Below are 18865 nucleotides of genomic sequence, written 5' to 3' on the forward strand. Positions count from 1 at the left end.
TGCCTGAAACAAACTCTTAATCCCAGTTTCTGGCATGACCTTGTTTCCTTTTTTGATATCAGCTAATGAACTAGATAATAACAGCACCAGGCTCTTCAGAGAGTTTACATTTTCTTCCATTTGAATAACAGTTTTACCTGTAGTAGGTAAGAACTTCTAAATCTCCTTTTGTGCCCTCCTTTGCCTCCTGAGCCAGATGCCTGATGGCTTTGCCATGAGGCTCCTTGTTACTGTCAATCCAGTAAAGCCACACTTCCTCTTCGTCAACGTCATCCGAGATGACTGGGCATTCCAAGGGATTGTCCATTTGTGTCGAAACCAGCCTGCAAACACAAATCATTCACAATGGAGCCACTAACAGACTGCTACAAATTTAACAACAGACCAGAGCTAACAAAAAGGTATGTTCTGATTACGGATGCTCACTTGGTCTGAATGAGAATGTCAGCATTCCCTGGGCTCAGCATAAACTTGCAGATGAGTTCCTGAGTTACTGGTATTGCTGTGGTGTTAGATACACACAGGTCCGATAGATAATCCAAGAATCTGCAGTCAAAAAAACACAGATGCAACAGAACATGAGACTTAAAATACTACACAAAAACATTGCAGTAGAATCTCTAGCATCCATCACTAATATGCTCAAGGGAGCATATATCGTGAGATTTATCAATGTACAATCTTTGCTCATTTGTACTACTGCAACTCACAACCGATAAAAATGAGTAATAGCTTTAAGATCCACCCTGAAAGGTACTGAACAATCAGTCAGGGAGAAAAAAGAAAAATACCCCAAAAGTGTGACACTTCTCAGCAAATCAAAGGCCAAAGAGTTTTGCCAGAACTTAAGGGCAACCTGAGGTTGTCTTAAGCTTGGCTGGCAGGGAAGCTCCACCAAAGACCCCTGTACTTGTCAGGAACCAAAAGCAAGAGTACACGCTCTCGCCCATCTTCCCCATCAGGTAACACGCGTCTCCCTAACCCAAACAGCACGCAGATGTTTCTTGTGCTGGAGATATCCATGTACCTCTGAGGAACAAAATTGCACTGGATGAGTCCAAGCCTCCACCTTTTAAAGATGCCTTTAAAAATCTCTGAAGTGGCACAGCCAACTATTAGCGAAGTTCTGGCAGGACCTGAAGACAGGACCTCTGTATTCAAAGAGGTCATTCCATGTAAAGAAGTAGTAACAAAGTTTTGTACGGAAATCAATTTCCTATTAATTTCTCTCTCAAATGTAGGTCTTCTGACATTTAACAAGGTTCAGGCTGAGGCTTTCCTCACACTTGGAACATTCATTAGGTGTCTGTTTCTTGTCCCTCTTTCATTAAGTCCTCTGTGCATATTAACAGTAGTCCATATTGCAGCCTTTGCCTCACTGGAAGATAAAAAGGGCCTCTTCCCTCTACAGAGGTGCTTCTTTTCATGACATTAGTAGGAACTGAGTATCTCTGAGCCCACAGCCCCTCCAGCAAACATAGCTAAAACTGGGCAAGAGGCTCAAGAGCCGGTGGGGGAGCAGATATGAGCAGGCACGCTCGCACAGATCATATACTCCACTTCCTTAGAAATCCAGGTTAAAAAATCGACTATTTACTATCAGCTGTTTGAGGATCCAATAGTTTGAACCTTTATAGGTGACCATCCTACCAGAGGGAATCAGAAAATCCTTTCTGCGTTAGCACAGACCACACTCCCCACAGAAGTCTGGGAACTGCAAGGGATGAGTACAGAAAGCAGTTTTAGGGTACACTTAGGAACAATTTTACCCTTTGCTGAAATGAAGCTTTGTGGCAACAGGTAATTAAGAGTGCACAGCAATATTGCATCACGAAGATAATAGTAAGTAAATGGCACATAATTACATGGAATTCTGGGGGATTTACCTCACTGGAGCTAAAACTTGGGAAATTCTGTTGCTCTTGTGTTTTGGAGCATACTGCCACCATTCTTACTCGCACAAGCAGTGCTGCAAAAGTCTACAAAACTCTCCATTAAAATAAGTGCCTTCACTGTTCAGATTGCACCATCTTGGCAAGGTGTATTTTTGAAACATTTATTGCTCTTGGACTTCAGCCTTAATGAAGTGAATGGATATCTTAATGCACAGCAATCGCACAATTTAGTTATGTAACAATAAGATGACACCCTCCACCACAATGAGATTGTCAATAAACACTAGAACCCTTCAGCACTGAGAAGCAGCTAACAGCATGTGGTTTCCTCTTCGTACTGACCAAACCCAAAACAGTTTAGCATGGGAGAGGCAATAAGATTAGAGTGAGGCAAAATGGATGAAGACATATAGAGAATAATTGAAGCTGTGAAGCACCAGTGCCTTGAGCAATATCCTTAATCGCTGAGAGAAAAATGATATTCACAATTACAGAAGACATTATTTGGCCTTCAGTACGTTAATTTCTTATATTTGTATTACTGCAGTAATTTTACAATTTAAAGTCCAATGAAAAAAATATGTAGATTTTTCCATTTAAAAAAATCCATTTCCTTTATATTCTGACCTAAAGCTAATAAAATTAAATTCCAACTGAGTGAAGTTCAAGGTCAGAATTTTTCATTTGGAACAAGATGTGGTCTGAAACACATGTTCACAGGGATCTTCACTGTCCTAAGCCGCTTTCAGGTCTGACCTGGAATCAGGACCTGCAGGAAAACTGGTGTTAACAGAAGTTTAGAAAAATTGACATCTATGTAATTTGTACCAAGATTATTAGCAGGGAAACCAACAGAAGTGGCAGTTTCATAGAGGAGCTGCAGAGTTATGAGAAATTAAAATTTCTCTTTGTTTCTCTTTGTCCCAGTTTTCAAAAGTGTCCTGTAATGTATAAACCTTGCTTTTCAGTAAGCTCTAGTTCTGAAATGCAGATATGGTCAAATCCCATGAATGACAGGTATTTCTGATATTTTCTAGCATGACACTACACATGGTTTTTTGTCTGCCAGATTAAAAAAAAAATTAAGCTGGGAGAAAGAGACAACAAAATAATGAATAGCAAGCAGATTCACAGCTACTGCAAATATAAAAGCCTATCAATACAGAAAAAGAATGTAACATGGACCACTTCAAACCTTGGCTCTCGATTTCTTCTGAGTAAATTAACAAACGTCTCTATTTCTTTAGCCGTGATGTGTTTCTCTAGCAGTTTTCTGTTGTTGTGCAACAAAGCTGTGATGGTGTCTTCTGCCAGAATATCATAACCAATCTGGGACTGCATGACGCAGAAGTTCTTAGCAATATATTCCTGAAAAAATGAAAATTCCCATGATGACCTGTTAAGCAGTAATGTTTTTCTTTTAGAAACAGAAGCATCCAGCTCAATTAGCAATCAAAATAACCCTTAAAACTTTCCTCTCTGAACTGGCCTGAACAAAACAGCAGCTGAACACCCAAAATATGTACCCCAAGAAATAGATTCAACATTAGGGATGACGAACTCTTCTTATTCTGTCATAAACCAAAGGAATGAATCCATGAAAATACATACGAAGTTCCAGAAATGGCAACCAATTACTTTAAAAGGAAAAACCAAAAGGTTTTTATCACATTTAAGAAGCTTTCTTTCCTGAGTCTTCCCTCCTGCCTTTCTCTCCCTCCAACATAGAAATATTTCTGTAAAGCATTAGAAAGAAAACAAAGAAGCCACACACATAGCAGTTCAATCTTTTATCTCTAGTGCATTTAGTCCTATAAAGTTAGTGCAGCTTTTCCTTGCTGCAATGTGCAAAGCACTTGACACCATGTTCTGACATACTTCTTGCTCACAGGGAGTCTCCAGCAGCGGGAAATCAGGCTACCTGATAGAATAACCTCTGGTCTGATTCACTGCCATCCCTCTACAAATACTTAAGCAAAAGAAACAGACAGTTTTGCAGACTTCCCACTTCATAATCGAGAGTCCAGGAGCATTATTTTAATAATAGAAAGCTCATGAATGAAGCAGTGGACCCCAATCTCAGTCTGAGCCTGTGAAAGTATAAGATGAACCTATGGTATTCATTGCTGATCATTCAATTCATATACAAATGCCTACAAAACAAAACCACTGTTCCTCAGCACGAGGCAGTATATGACAGTAATTTCTTTCTACTAACCTACACAAAACCCAGTCCTTTCACCATTACCACAGAATCCCACTTGTAAGTGCAGAGAGCGATGTTAAACCCAGGATATATCATTACAGAAATCAGGAGGAAAATTATCTTGAATACCACTGACCTGGTTCTTCCTATAGTCCTGCTGGGAATGTCTGAGAACCCTGTAACATAACCTTAACATGTATTTGTATGGAGCATATCTCTGGTCACCTAGGTCTTCAAGTCTCAGCATCGATCCTTCACCTTTGTCCTTAAAAGGAGCTTTGAGGATTCCAAATATCTGTTCAAAATAACCGAGAACAAAAACAAAACCTATATTTTTGCTTAACTTACAGCAGTCAATGGAAAAGCCCTCTGACAGGATCAGCAGAAGGGCCTTATCAACCAAAGTCAGAAGGGAATCACTGCACCTATCTACGTATGACTAAATACAACTGGGGGCACAATCTCAGACATTACAGCTTTATGCGTTTAGCTTTACATTTTTCACCAACTTGATTGACATTGCTTTCTCCTTTCTCCTATCCCCAATTTTAAACATTGTTTGTTAGGTGCCTTAACGTTGGATAAATTAAGGATGAAAAAGGAGGACAATACTGGCTCCTGTCCAACTTCATCCTTTTCCCCTTTTTTCCTTTAATTTCAGTAGGCTACTTAAAGAGAATATTAATTTTGATTCACATGCAAGCTGGCCCTCATACAAAGTCAAGGATCCATAAGGGCATCAGAGTTTTTCCTATATAGGGAACTCTTGCAGGATTGGGACCATGTTGCAAGCTTGACTCAAATTTTGTCAACAATTTGCTATCAAATGTAGTCTTAAAAGTCATTGATCCTAACAGCCATCAGACATGGGCCCTCATGCTTCTATTTGATTCACAGACTAAGTAGTGACATATCTGTCCAATCCAACCACACACAAACCCAATATGGCAGAAGCCAAGTTACCTAAAAATAACATTTTCTCAGATGACTCTCCTACAACCTGTTTGTAAATAAAAGCAAGTCATTAATACAGTAGGACATACCTGAGCCAATATATTTTGTTCCCTCATTAATTTTTGTCGTTCCCGGTTTGGCTTAGTAATGACCACATCCAAAACTTCCTGCCCATTATTAGGCACATCAGCAACAAAGAAAATGAGATCTTCCAGTAACTTGGTTACAAACCTAGAATGAATAGACAAATCATTATTAATCATTATTATATACATTCATTCAACACTTGCTAGATTCATTAAGAAAGTAAATGACCTTTTAGAACAAGCTTTATCTAGCACAATGCAACTTCAATCACTGCAAAGTTAAATTTGACATGTACTTAAGGATTCCAGACCTTGGTTCAGCAGAGCCTTAAATCCATCACAGAGATGTTTACCAAGGCATTAAACAACAACCAGAGGGAGAAAGGGAGAAAAACACAGGATGCTGGATTGATGCAGAGTATTCAGAAATCCAAAATCTGTATCAGCTGGCCTCGAAGCCCAGGAACAGTAGAAAGACAGACACTCTTATGCAGCCTAGCAAGGATTTTTATACTTTATCACGGACACAGGTCCATGAAAGAAGATAATGGACTCATTAGAAGAATGAAAACAATCTGCCACTAGACTATTTCCCTACTGACACAAGAAATTATTGAAAAATTGCTATATTTTTTTCACTCTTTGCTACACAAATGATTTGGCAGAAGCAAGTGCTAAAGAGGACAGGGGCAGTAGTAATTCCTCCTACCTTCAGAAAATGCAAAAAGAAAGTGGTCATTGCCTCCTTATTACTAACATACCTTGCCAGGCATGCACAGAGAAAAGTACAGATGCCCACAGATTTCAGTATATCTCCCCTAAAAGAACTTGCAATCTTTTACAAACAAAACTCAGTATGTCTCCTACCCTGGAGAAGCATCATCTGAATTTGGGCAACACCTAGTCTATAATTACTAAACCTGTAGGCATCCTATGAAAGTGGCAGGAAGATGGCCAGTAAATTTTCAGAGTCATCTCTGGGAGCCAGGCACAAAGCTTCCATTACCCACAGGAGGGCTGGGCTGTTCAGCTAAACCCTCTGAACGAGCTTTAGCTTTAAAAGTCTCAGCCCTGCTGGCGGAGTACAGCAAGGTCCCTCCCAACAGAAAAAGTAGAAAAGGCAGATGTGGGATGGGGCAACCAAGAACAAACTGTTGGGGCCCCTACTAACCTAAGCAGGAAGGTGATAAGGCAAGGAAAAGAGGGGGGTTTTTTCCCAAAGGAAATCACAGGAACAAATATCGGCACTATTCTGAAACCACTCTGTAATGTTTTACGCGTGTTGTACTAATCTGTCAACATCAAGACTTGACAACACTGGGTTGCAGTGACACGGCACTGCAAGATTAATACAGGGATGTCACACCTTGATTATGTTGTATCCCACTCTGGTTCAACTCAGTCATGAACTGGCCCATCAGCTTTTCAAGGCTGAGTACCAACACCCAGACCATTACTGATCTGCCTGTTATGAAAAATCCTCCACCTGATATTAAACAATCTGGCCTAATTGCTACTGACAACCGACAGCAAACACTCAGTTTTATCACCAAAAACTAACATTTTCAGCAAAAAGCTGTATATGATGCATGGTGGAACATAAGTTACAAATTAACACTGCCAGAGATGCTGTCTAATATTCAGTTTAACCACAGACAACTGAAAACAAATAGCAAACTACATCACTGGCAGTGGGATATATTTGGCTACAACATACAACAAAATCCCTTAATTCAAGGGCGGGTGTGAAGAACAGACACTAACAGTGCTACAGCTGAAACACGGATGAATACAAAAGGTAAACACCAAAATTGTGTAAAACAGGAAAAGAGAACAGGAAAAAATAGAAGTAAGAAAGGAAAGGAACTTCTGGGGTAGCTTCTCGGTCAGTCTAAGACCTCCTTCTATTGCTCTTGCAGCATGAATGTGCATGACAGTGAACTCCACATGAATCAAGAGTCCTGCCACACTCTTCACTGTATAGATGGCTTTCTTGTACATGAAAACCAAATGCAATGGAACCCCGTATTACAATTCAGAAGTGGTTTATCAAAGGAAATTAAGACACACACTTTGCATTTTCCCAGGGAGCTACCCATTTATTTATGCGGCCAGGGGCTGGGGAAGTGCTGTTTACCCCCATTTTACAGCTGAGATACACAGACCAGCCTGAGGTACAGCAAGGATGCTCTGACAGAGATGGAATCTAATCTCAGGTTAGCACTCTCAATGCTGAAGTGTCCTCTCCCACTTGCCTCTGTGTTACACGGATGTTACAAACTTACCTGTTACTGTGATGCCATGATGTCATGAGTAACCAAACACCAATTTAGGAGGGTAAAAAAATAAAACTCACTAACCTCCTTTCATTCTGGGTTATTGTTCCATTCTCCAGCTTTTTAACAGTTGATGCTAGAACCTTGTTTGCATCATTGGCAAAGTCCAAGTCTCTGACCTCAGACAGAGGAACCGATACAATGGCAAAAGCTTCTTTGTCCTCTTTTGTTTGGCACGTTCCAATCTGCAATAGTTTTTGGTTTAATATGGATAAGCAATCCTCTTACCTTTATCCTAGTTCTTACGCATACTTGGTATGTTAGAAGTGAGATCACCGGTAGACAACTTCAGGAACGAGTTTGGGTCTTCAACCCCAAGATAGATGTGTTTACCTTTAACATCACAGGCCTCTCTTCATCAGTGTCTATTGGAATGCTGGTACTAGTGACCCAAGTGTTAGTGCATAAATGCCTCAGTCGGACATAGGAGTTCCTAAAGGAGAGCAAAGCAAACAGGTTAGATGGATCAGTCCTGAGCTAAAGTGGGCTAGGTGGGATGCAATGCAATGCATGACCATGACATGAGACTTGAGGGCTCGAGTCACAACAGCCACTTGTAATAAAAGAGCGAGGGAGACCTAAAAGATACTGCAGCGCCCTTTTCTGTTGTCTCCTTCTTTCTCACCCAGAATAGAGCTGCAACAAGAACAAACAGCATCTTGGGATTATGCAGAGCACTGTTTTTAAGTATTTATATAAGCCTAGGAGTAAAGTATTCCTTACAGAAAAAAATTAAAAAGGAGAGTGTTATGAAATCCCATCTGAATATATTTCATGAATAAAACCAATTCTTTTCTTATTATTTTTCTCCACAAAGTAATGAACCCTTTCAAGCTGTCACAGCACAAAAGCCCGAAAGTAAAACTGACCATGGTTTCACAGCTTCACCATTATGATCTGCAAACACTTGTTCCAGGAGCAAGCATTTACAGTACCAGTTCTCAACTGAAAATCAAGTGAACAAAGAGCAGACATGAGATTCCTCTAAATTCTTTCCATATGATAATCTGTGGTATTATCAAAAAGCAGAGCTGAGAAATCAATTACAATTTTTACTCTGAATTCTATTTCTTAAATATATTCACTGTGGCCTTCATTTACGCTCTCCCTTTCATGCTGATGGGCTTTGAGTATTCCAGTAAGCAAATTATCTGGCAAAACTTAGCATGGCAAATACAGTTCAAAGCTGCATACATCAGTATGTGCGGGTACCCGGCTTTAAAATCCACCCTCATAACAACTAGCCCCAAGTGTCTGCATGCCCATTCAGTCACAGCCAACACCATATGACTTATCCAGCCAATCTCAGCTAAGCAACACAGCTGAAATTTCAAATATTCACAATTAAAACCCAGAAGCCACTTGCTGAATTCATTTGAATAATAAATGTGTTCAGTGGCATCATGTTCTGTCAGGGAAACAGAAGCCCAGCTCACCATACACGTTATTGTGTTGGGAACAATTCAGTTAGATCTATTAGCAGTACAGTTTTTTCAAACAGTGCACAGGGCTCAATTCTGTCCTCACATATATCTGTGCAATATTTAGCCCATTATTTTTCTCTTCACAGACTCTCTTTAAGTGTCACTTGTTTTATCGTTATAATTATATTACCCAGTCACAGCAGCAGTATCATGTTTTATACATCCCTTGTTTATCCATGAACACTCCTCAAATTTTAACTGAAGGATAATACTTGCTCATGTTTGATTTTTTTTCTGCTTTATTCACCAGCATAATGCTAGGAAGAAACCCTGTCAACTACTACTTTTTGCCTTTTTTTTTTTTTTTTTACCTTGGAACCAGGCAATCAGCTCTCTGAAGCGTGGTGGCATCCAGTTCAAAGAGAGATGCAATGTCATTTCCATGGGGCACAGAGACCAAAGTATACATAATCTTCTCCCCTGCTTGGCGTTTCTTCTTTGAAGCAGGAAGGTCGCCGTCTCTCTGCTGATTAGGCACAAGGGTTATTTGCTTGCATCAGGGCCCATTATAAATTCTGCAGTTACCTTGCAGACAAGTAATACATCTGAATTTTTTATTTATTTTAATATTTTTTTTTTTTACATTCTAGTAAGAATGTACCATGACAGGCTTTGGAGTGTGTAACACAAAGGATGCACTTTGCCCCAGGTACATGGGGTCTCAGACAGTCATTATAACAACAGCAGGTCACAAGCTACAGAGAGACTTGAGTACTGTATACATTATAACTTGACACCTACAACTTCAAAAAACCTGCGGTAGTTGCAGACCCTTCACTCCCAACAGATGTAACTACACAGTGCTGGTTTGGAAAGGGATGAAGTTAAAAGAACTAACGAAAATTGGATATTTTTAAAGGGGGGAGGGGATTAAGAAAGTAAGCGATTTGCCTAATCCCACTGTTGTTTAATTTAAGTTTGCTCACTTTTTCCTCTCATATGGTCAGAATCACAGCAGCACACTTTCCAAACAACAAGAGCCAGAATATCTACTCCACTCAGATCAATTTGTCATTCGAAGCAGGGGGGTACACAAAGCACCAGCTAGACTGTATTAGAAATCTTAGCGCAGGCTGATAACGCATTGGAGGCTGGATAGGTCTGAGTGTGCCCATGGAAAGTGGAGAAGTTCGCTCCCTTCAAGTAGCCTAGCTTTCAAGTGACAGATTTACATAGTGTTGGTGCCTCAAAAGAGGCGTGCAAATCTAAGGTGCCCATCTTCCTCCCACCATCTGCTGAGGGTCCATAGGATGTTATGACCCTGCGCCACTAAGCATCCATCTTCATCTTTAGCTACCTACACAACTCTGTCTTCACAGATGCCAAATCGTACCTTCCCTAAGCACGTATCTTTGCTTGAAGGAGTAATTCAGAGTCTGTGCCCGTTACCACGCAGCAACCAACAGAATTACTGGCATAAGTAAAAGCTGCTCCTCTGGGGCGTCGAGCTACGCATATTACAAAAGACTAATAACCAATTAAGAGAGTGGCAGCCCAGGGCCCTTCACGTACACAAAATATATCATGGGGGGAAAGGGAAAGATGGAATGAAGAAAGCCGAAAGAGAAAAATCAAACGCTGGAAACCTGAAATACTATTATAATGATTTATAGTGCACCATTAGGGAAGAAATGTACAAAGCAATGTAAAGAGGCTAGACTGTACTCAGTTTGCATTAGTACCTTGATTAAAGCCAAACTGTAAGGGATAATAAAGGGCAAAGCTTTGATTATTCATATTGCCAATTGATTAAGGAACAAAATCAAGGATGAGTGAAACTATGTAAGAAATAGCTGGGTGTAATCTTATTTCAAGGCACTTTTTTAATCCTTCCAAAACATCAATTTTTTTTCGTTATTTAGCCTAAAAAAGGCCAGCTTCCCATCCCTTCTGTGTAGGATAGAGACAGTAGGAAAAAAAGAGGAAGAAATCCTCTCAGAAATTTTTCTTAGGCTTATCTAGTGATTACAGTATTGTCACTAGTTTTTGAGAGGAAGGCTTGCTGAGACAAAGGGAAACCATCTCCTGTGTCTTGCAAAAGAGTAAACTGTATCTGGCAGTCCTCACATCCTTCCATGCCCCACGCCCAAAAACATTAAATGAAATTGCACATGAAAACTTAACCTGTATGCAAGAATTGAGAAACCAGCCAAAGTTTTTGTGATTTCCATATACATCTTGTTTTACGAACTCAGGATGAGACACAACTGGAAAGGCAGGCAAACTCTAAGAGAATCCTCTTTACACCTTAATAGGTGTGAGTGAGAGTCTAACTTCAAATTAAAATCTACTTCCTAAATTTCCAAACAAAAATGGAAAACTGGAAAACCAGTTTAAAATTCAAGAGGTCTGTAAAGGGGTAGATGGCCCAGGATAGTTTAGAACAGCATCCGGGCTTTTTGATATTTCCCATAAGTTACATTCAAATCTAGTTAGGTTTCCCAGAAAGTTACCACTCTACTATAATTTCCAAACTGAAAAGGCTGCTATACAGAAAGGCAGGACACTTCATAATTTTATACGGTTTTTTTTTTCCCTGGGGATCTGGTAAAAATACAGACAAAAATATGAAACCATGTTCTACTCTGTGTTATGAAGGGTTTTTTTTACTCACTCGTGACATAGTGTCTGATCATCTCCAATAGGTCATTCAGCATGAGCATACATGCACACGTGCAAGTTTCTACGACAGGAGGCAAAGTCAAAGGCAAGTCTCTTATGGTTAAGAGGCCCATGCTAACCACTCGTACTGTGGAGAAGTTCATCCTGCAGTTTTGGGCTGACTCCCCTCACTCACTAGTCTCCCTAACAATTATATAGATGCAATTGAGGAACAGAGTTGGCTCATCAGGCCTAAATCCTGCCAACCAGCCTTGGCAAGGTCAAGTCAGACCTGGCATATGAGCAACAGCTGGTTTTCTATAAAGAAAATCCACTTCAACAGAGGGCAAGACAGTGTCTGTAACACTGCTAACTGCAATGCAAAGTTTGGCTGACCAAAATCAGACCTACACAACAGCTGTACGGTATTTTCAGTCTGGACTCCAGCACAAACCTCAGAACTCTCTTTATAATGTTACTTTAGGATTTCAGACACATCTCAAAATCCAACCTGGATTACAGGTGTTAAGCACTAGTCAATGAAAAAAACCCCATGTAACAAGAAGTGACCCTAAACTTGACAGCTCTGAAAACAAGTTACGCTTAAGGAGTACATGAGAGACAGCACAACAGTCATCACATATGAATATGCATGGTTTTATGTCTGAATTCATGTCTGAGTGCATGTGCCCATGCCTCTGTGTGAGAGAGAGAGAGAACACACACACACACTTGCACGTGGAGTTTCGTATGATTAATTAAATTTAGTTAGCAGTCATCAGAATCTGCACTTAGCCATTACTGAATCAGCAGATGAGTCTATATGAGGATGTGGAAAGAAGTGAAAGACTATTTCAAATTAATTAGACAATATGATCAGTTCAGGAGAAGCACTGCATTCCTAAGCAGATTAAAACAAGATGACATTTGCTCAGGTAAGAAGCTGGCATATGAGCAGATGCAGCCACCAAAAGTAGATTCAGTGAAGAGAAGGGAGGAAAAGAACTGTAAAAGGTCTCAAACGTAGAGAGAAGAAAATTCAGCTGAAAGCAGTATGAAGAGAAAGCCAATAGTTTCAGAGATGTTGGTGATTTGGTCAGTAACAGCCAAGGAAAGCACTCCCAAGACATCTTTGTTAAAAAAAAAAAAAAAAAAAAAAAGGCAGAAAAAAACTACATGCTAGGAGTATAGAGAAGTGCAAGAACTGTGGGTAAAACAACATTCGCAATTTTTCACTGAGAAAAATATTAGTTTTGATTGTCCCATACTACTGGCAAACTAGTGACAGGCTGTCACAAGTCAAATCAGATACACATCCAAGGGGAAGAAGGTGGAATCACCTCACTCTGTCGTGCACTGGTTAAATCTTTCACAAGGATGAAGGAAATGCTCATTCAGCTCCTCTTCTGCCTGGCAGGAGTTGGAACTACACTTTCCGAAAGAATGACACAGTCCAAATACCAGGTGGCACAAAGAGCAGAGTCAGCCCGCTCTGCCTAACAAAACCTAAGTGTCTGCCCGACTAGAGGGCTGTTAGCCCCCGAGTCGCCAGCCTCATTCTGCAGCGGTAAAGCAAAGCACTCTACTCACATGCACAATGGGACTCTGCCAGGACGGGAAATGAAAATACCCCTACCATACAGCCAGCAGCCCCGGCACTCTTCCAGGAGGAACTTGGCTAGGAAAGGGAAGGCTGAGAGTCCAAAAAAGGAGTCCCAGCTAGTGAAAAGAGTCATTTTGGTGAGGAGTGGAAATACTGATCCAGGCTCACAGCAAAGTCCATAACTCCTGGGCTACTACCACTGATCTGCGGTGCATCATACCAATTTAATAAGAAGCTTAACAGAAGAAAAAACACCCAACAGACGCGATATGGCATTTGCAATTTGAAGGGCAAATCTAATGTAACTGGAGACAAATCCCATATTGTAATCACAGACAAGATGATCAGGTACAATCAGATTTGTCTTTTTTGAGACTTGTAGCCCAGCAGATAACCCTTCTTCACAGCTCATAGTATAAATTGCTAGTAATTGTGACCTATCCCAAACCCTCATTATTCACCTCAGCTGGGTATCATACCTAAAATTCAGGAGATTTACATGGAGTTTGCTTATGGAGGGACCTTCCTTTCAACTGAAACAAGCAATACAAAAACATGACAGACCTGAAATACCTTTTCTTTTAGAAACCCAATCTACAATTCCAATCGGTAAAGACACCTCTTGTGGCATAGAGACAGACAAGGATAATGCCCTGCTGCTGAATGAATACATTAAGCTGCACTACAGATTTCAGCAGAAATTAAATTTAATAGCAGCCAGAGTTCTGAAAATGCCTGTTAAATCCAGTACAATGTGGTATCTCAATATGTTAACCCAGTTTAGGAGGCTCTTACAAAACCAGCATTTTCAGAGAGTGGTAATGTGAGCAGAACTCCATAGGTTAGATGATTTAAAAAATTCTATATGAAAAGAAAGTCAAGTAAATTAATGGACAGCCTTGCTCCTGCATGTTATGAAGCCCTGGCAGACAGCACAGCAGTTAGCCTCCTATAACACCTTCACTGTTGACTCATTTGTGAGTCATTGCATTTTTAGCAGAGACATCACGTTGCAATTCTGTTGTTAGGAGCCAGAGACATTCTGTAAGAAACAATGTATGTGCTTTCAGAGCTGATTCAGACCTGTGTGCAGCAGCAGAATAATAATAATGTGCTGGCATCCATGTCTCCTCTTTTACCCCCAGCCTATCAAGTGGTCTGACTACTGGCTTTATATAAGCAGAGACATTGCCATTTTAAAGCTGATGATTTTTTCTATTTTCTTTAGAAATGTTTTTCAGATTTTTTTATTGCCAGGTTAATTTCTAACCAAGACTTTCAAAAAACAATACATTCCCCAAGCCTATTCTACTTGTGTTACTGCATCACCTGTGTCCCACATTATAAAATTTTAATTAAACAAACTTAGTTGGTGAAAGGTAAAATTAAAAAAAAAAATTACAGTGTTTATCAGGAAAAAAAAATCACCTGAGTTGGAAGCAGGAAAGAAAACCTTGACTTGCACAGCTGTTTGGAATTCATAAATATAGATAAACAGAAGTCAAAGGAGGTATGTTAAATTGCACTCAGAAGTCCATGACAGAACTGTCCAACTTCTTTACAGGAAGAGTAAAGGCATACCAGTCTTGATCCTAAGAAAAATCTCAACAATAAAAGCCAGTTTGGAACTGGTTAGGATTAGCACTCTCTCATGAAAATGCAGACAAATGGAGTTAAGGTACCTATCCAAAGACAGCCTTTAATACAAAGTCATTAACAAATGCCAGGTTCCCAGCTGTTCTTGACATTTCCCCAATGTTGATAGCATTCTTCTGGATGCTGTACATTTCTGTGATCAGAAATAATAGACTACTTTGCAGCATAAGATAACACCAATTTTGGCTTTAATGGGGGCTCTAACACAGAGCACTGCATTTTGTTGCACAATACACTACAATCTCCTACACTTCAAGAGATGAAGAAGCCTTTTTTTTGGCTAAGGCCTTTAAAATCACAGAAAGGTCTTCCCATTTGAAAAAAAAAGATCTTCTGGAGTTTAGATGTGAGAAAAATGCATATAAAGAATACTAATAAACTCATTGTAAGGTCAAATTTTACCAGAAATAAAAGCACTATTTCACAAGACAATTTAGCTGGATTCTCAAGAAATAGCCCATAAATGAGCAATGAACTGCAGTCCAAACGTAGCTTTAATGCTTGGGAACCAAAGACCTGGTTACTTCCAGTAATACTTGTGTTCTCCAGAGCCAAAACCCTTTCAGACTTTGAATTCACTTAAGGCAAGGCAAAAATGCATTTGGGCGGAACCTAGGTGCCTATGCCCACTACTGCACCACAGAAAATCATTCTCCATTGCTGCTTCCTAAAATTCAGTTGCCTAAGCAACTGTGATCAGGACTTGTAAACCAGGCAGGGAACATGCACAAGGAGCCCTATCGCACATTTAGGAGTTAAGGGTTGGCACAAAATGCACAGATGGCTGTGCTGCCTTTAAAACTCAGACAACAGAAGAGGAGCTGGTACCCTTTTATCCAACAGACTAGCAGAGGAAAAAAAAAATTACAGGCTGCAGGCTCAGTTTCTTCCTTCAGCTGAAAGGATTCAGGTACGCATCTCCCGTTTCCCTGCTACTTTGACTTCCAATTCTGCTGGGGTAGGTCCATTTCCACCTCCCCCTCTAGAGCAGATTTACTTCACGGGCAGTATTTCAAAATTAATTGCTTCAAAAGATGAAAAAGATTATGCCTTTGCAGTGAATCAGTTAGGCAGTCACCTGGCAGAAGAAACACTAGATGAAAACCACGGAGCAAAGAAAGCATGCGTGCTCCAGGTTATGTGCATATTGGATACAAGACTGACACAGCTGGCCCATAAAGAATGCCAAATATTATAAGAATCTTGTACTTTTGAGGGATAATTCAAAACACTATCATTGTGACATAAAAGAAATTCCTGCACAGGGATGTGAATCTTTTCTGCTCAGTTGCTCAAGGCCAGAGCAAAGGCTTAAAAGAGCCATTGCTGACTTATGCTATTTCCAACAAGACTATAAAGGGGTGAAGGATCCAAACAGATTTCTATCACTCTAAAAGCGCCTGTAGGCTTGGATTTACATGGAGGTGTTACCAAATATTGTTAGTTCTTTCACAAAACGTTTTTCACAAGAAAGTGCTGACCATGTAAACTAATATTTCCCCAGAGACATCAGTTTTGGTCATCCACCAGTTCTGATTAAATTTTCATTGGAAGTATTTGTCCAAGCTGATTTATCTGATCTGGATTTTTGCTTGAAACCAATACCCAGAAGGATCACGCCAAACTGTTAGAGAAGTCACCTTTAACATTCATGTCCAGGTTACTCTTGTGCCTTCTTCATTACCCAGTCCAGGGAATGTTTCACTATTTAGACAAACTGGAATTGCTACAGCTGGAAACCCTATACTATATCTAAATTAGTATAGTGTGATAAAATACCATTGGATCCTTGGTGATGATGACCTAATACCTATCCTATACACATTTTCATAGGTCTTACTTCAGACTAGCTGCAGTCTGGTTTTCTGGACTAGGCACCCATAAAAGGTTGGAGCACAGTAGATACATTCCAGACGTGTGTGTATCTTTTTACTTTCATCCAGCAGAACACAAATTTACATGCTTTGAGATTGCCCTGCGAAGTTGAGTGTCTTAAATAGGGAATAATAGGAGATTTGATTCAGAAGTGCTGTCATGATGTGAACTACAATGTTAATGCCGATGCACATCTATGAGACAAGCTCACAGAGCAAGAGCATGAAGCCAAGCTTTTCCAAGGAAGCACCCTGCTCACTGAGGTATTCCAGAACTTATCTCAATTTCCATTCAAAAGCTCCAAGGGCTTCAAATGTCATTCCAATACAAGAGAGGAACAACTGGTGGAACTTCTATATTTTCATAAGAGAATTCTCATTTCTCTGGACAGCCTAGCTGTTATTGCTATATCAGCATTAATACCAAATACCAGGGAAGATTGAAAACCAATGTTTCCAACTCTTACAAAAGTCTCCATTTTTATTAAAACGGCAGTCTTGAAGGCATGCGATTATGTAAGAATCTTGGGTTTCATTTCAAGAAAAATAACAATTTCTTCCCCATGCAGAGAAAAACTTCAAAATGTGTTCCCTAAAAGAACAAAAGCCAGAAGGCAAACGAGAAGAAATTAAACTGAATTATTTTGAAGACTATCTCAGCATTTTCAAGGCAAACTCATGAATTTCATGGAGAAATTATTCTTTTTTGGACTATTTGTTGTCTCAGTAATAATAAGATTCCCCCCAGGGTTTTAACTCCACTTCCTTCACACGTTAAAAAACTACTACATGTCTGGCCTTGGCTTGTTAGTTAGAATTAGCTAGCATGCTCTTGACATTGTACAAGGCAAAGGCTGTTGCCTCCCAGGCAAAGGGCATAAGGCCTTTGTCCAACCCATCCACACTGCAGCAGGGACAACTTGAATCCTTGCGAAGCTGTCATGCTGGAGTTGCCTGAGGTGTGGCAGGGCTCACACTAAGCCTGTGCCTGAATATCTGTTTGCATGTATTCATTACAGGCAATAAAGAAAGTCTCAGCATGTTCTTAGACTTAGAGCCACACTTGACTGACAAACACGCCCCAAGGGGCCTTGTCTCCACTAGCAGAGCCTCTGAATTGGTGCTGGCACATAAATAATCAGACTTGCTTGTCCCTGGTTTTCTTGCTAAAGAGGGTGGTGGGTTTTGCCATGAAGCGATACATCTGATTTGAGAGTAATTAATACATTTCATATCTGCAATCATCAAGCAGAACAGCTTCCAACTAATGCCAATTTGATGCAGAATTTCAATAAGTTTCCTATCATTTGCCTTATGCGAGGGAAAACTTCCTGTAACGCCAGTTCTGAGTTGCACCCTCACTTACGCAGGATACAGAAAACAATCCCAGCCATAACATGCAAGTAAAAGGAAAGCTATGAAGGACTTTCATATGTCGGGCTGTACTGGGTTAAGGATACAGTATTCCCCAGATTATATGCAACATATAAATTCCACTTACCAAAGCTTTTCCTTCATTATTACCTTCTGGGTAGTGTGGGTTAAGCTGGAAAAGAAAAGAAGTCAAATACTATCTCGATAGCTTTTAGACATTTCAGAACGTGGGGGGAGAGGGGTTGGTTCAGTCCTCTATCGTGTATCCACCATGCAAAAGGACAGTGGAGTCTTTAGAAGCAGTATGAGAACGAGAGTATACAAATTACCGATTCAATTTCTGACTGACTTAACTGGCTATGTCCTCACTTCAAAGAAGTGCATCTTGCAATCAAGCTTGTTAACTCAAGAGAGGAATCTCAAATAGCCAAAACCAAAAAGAATTATGGAGAAAGCACAGATAGTTACTAATCTAAACACAGCAAGTTACAGTCACCCACACACATACACACACAACCACTTCCAGGATATATTGAGATAAAAACTAACATGTTTAATGTCTACTGAAATTTTACAGGAAGGCAGTGAACTAAAAATAAACACATCTTTGAAACAGGAATGGCAATGCCACTATAGACAAGTGTTTAATTACCCTGTGATTCTGTTTAACCATTATCGATAGGGATAATATTTTCTATATCATACCAGGATTATCAAGCATTAATAAATAACTATAGTAGTATGAGAAGCTTGGATGAAAGACACTATAAGTGTAATGCATTACTATTTAACAGTG

General features: G+C 40.0%; 1 protein-coding gene across 3 annotated transcripts in view; it reads right to left on the reverse strand.

Moving 5' to 3' along the window:
• ITPR2 (inositol 1,4,5-trisphosphate receptor type 2) overlaps positions 1-18865 on the reverse strand; it is a 279885-nt gene that overhangs the window by 191380 nt on the left and 69640 nt on the right. For 2 of the 3 annotated variants that reach the window (XM_064460362.1, XM_064460379.1), the window contains 9 exons: positions 18197-18241; positions 9273-9427; positions 7811-7910; positions 7502-7662; positions 5145-5286; positions 4238-4396; positions 3091-3263; positions 427-546; positions 138-323 (listed from right to left, as the gene is read on the reverse strand). In XM_064460362.1, the coding sequence (XP_064316432.1) occupies positions 138-323; positions 427-546; positions 3091-3263; positions 4238-4396; positions 5145-5286; positions 7502-7662; positions 7811-7910; positions 9273-9427; positions 18197-18241 (1241 nt within the window). The remainder of the gene's footprint in view (positions 1-137; positions 324-426; positions 547-3090; positions 3264-4237; positions 4397-5144; positions 5287-7501; positions 7663-7810; positions 7911-9272; positions 9428-18196; positions 18242-18865) is intronic. The other variant, XM_064460370.1, reaches the window with a different exon arrangement.

The sequence above is a fragment of the Phalacrocorax carbo genome, chromosome 1 (assembly GCF_963921805.1).
Source record: "Phalacrocorax carbo chromosome 1, bPhaCar2.1, whole genome shotgun sequence".
Lineage (NCBI taxonomy): Eukaryota > Metazoa > Chordata > Aves > Suliformes > Phalacrocoracidae > Phalacrocorax > Phalacrocorax carbo.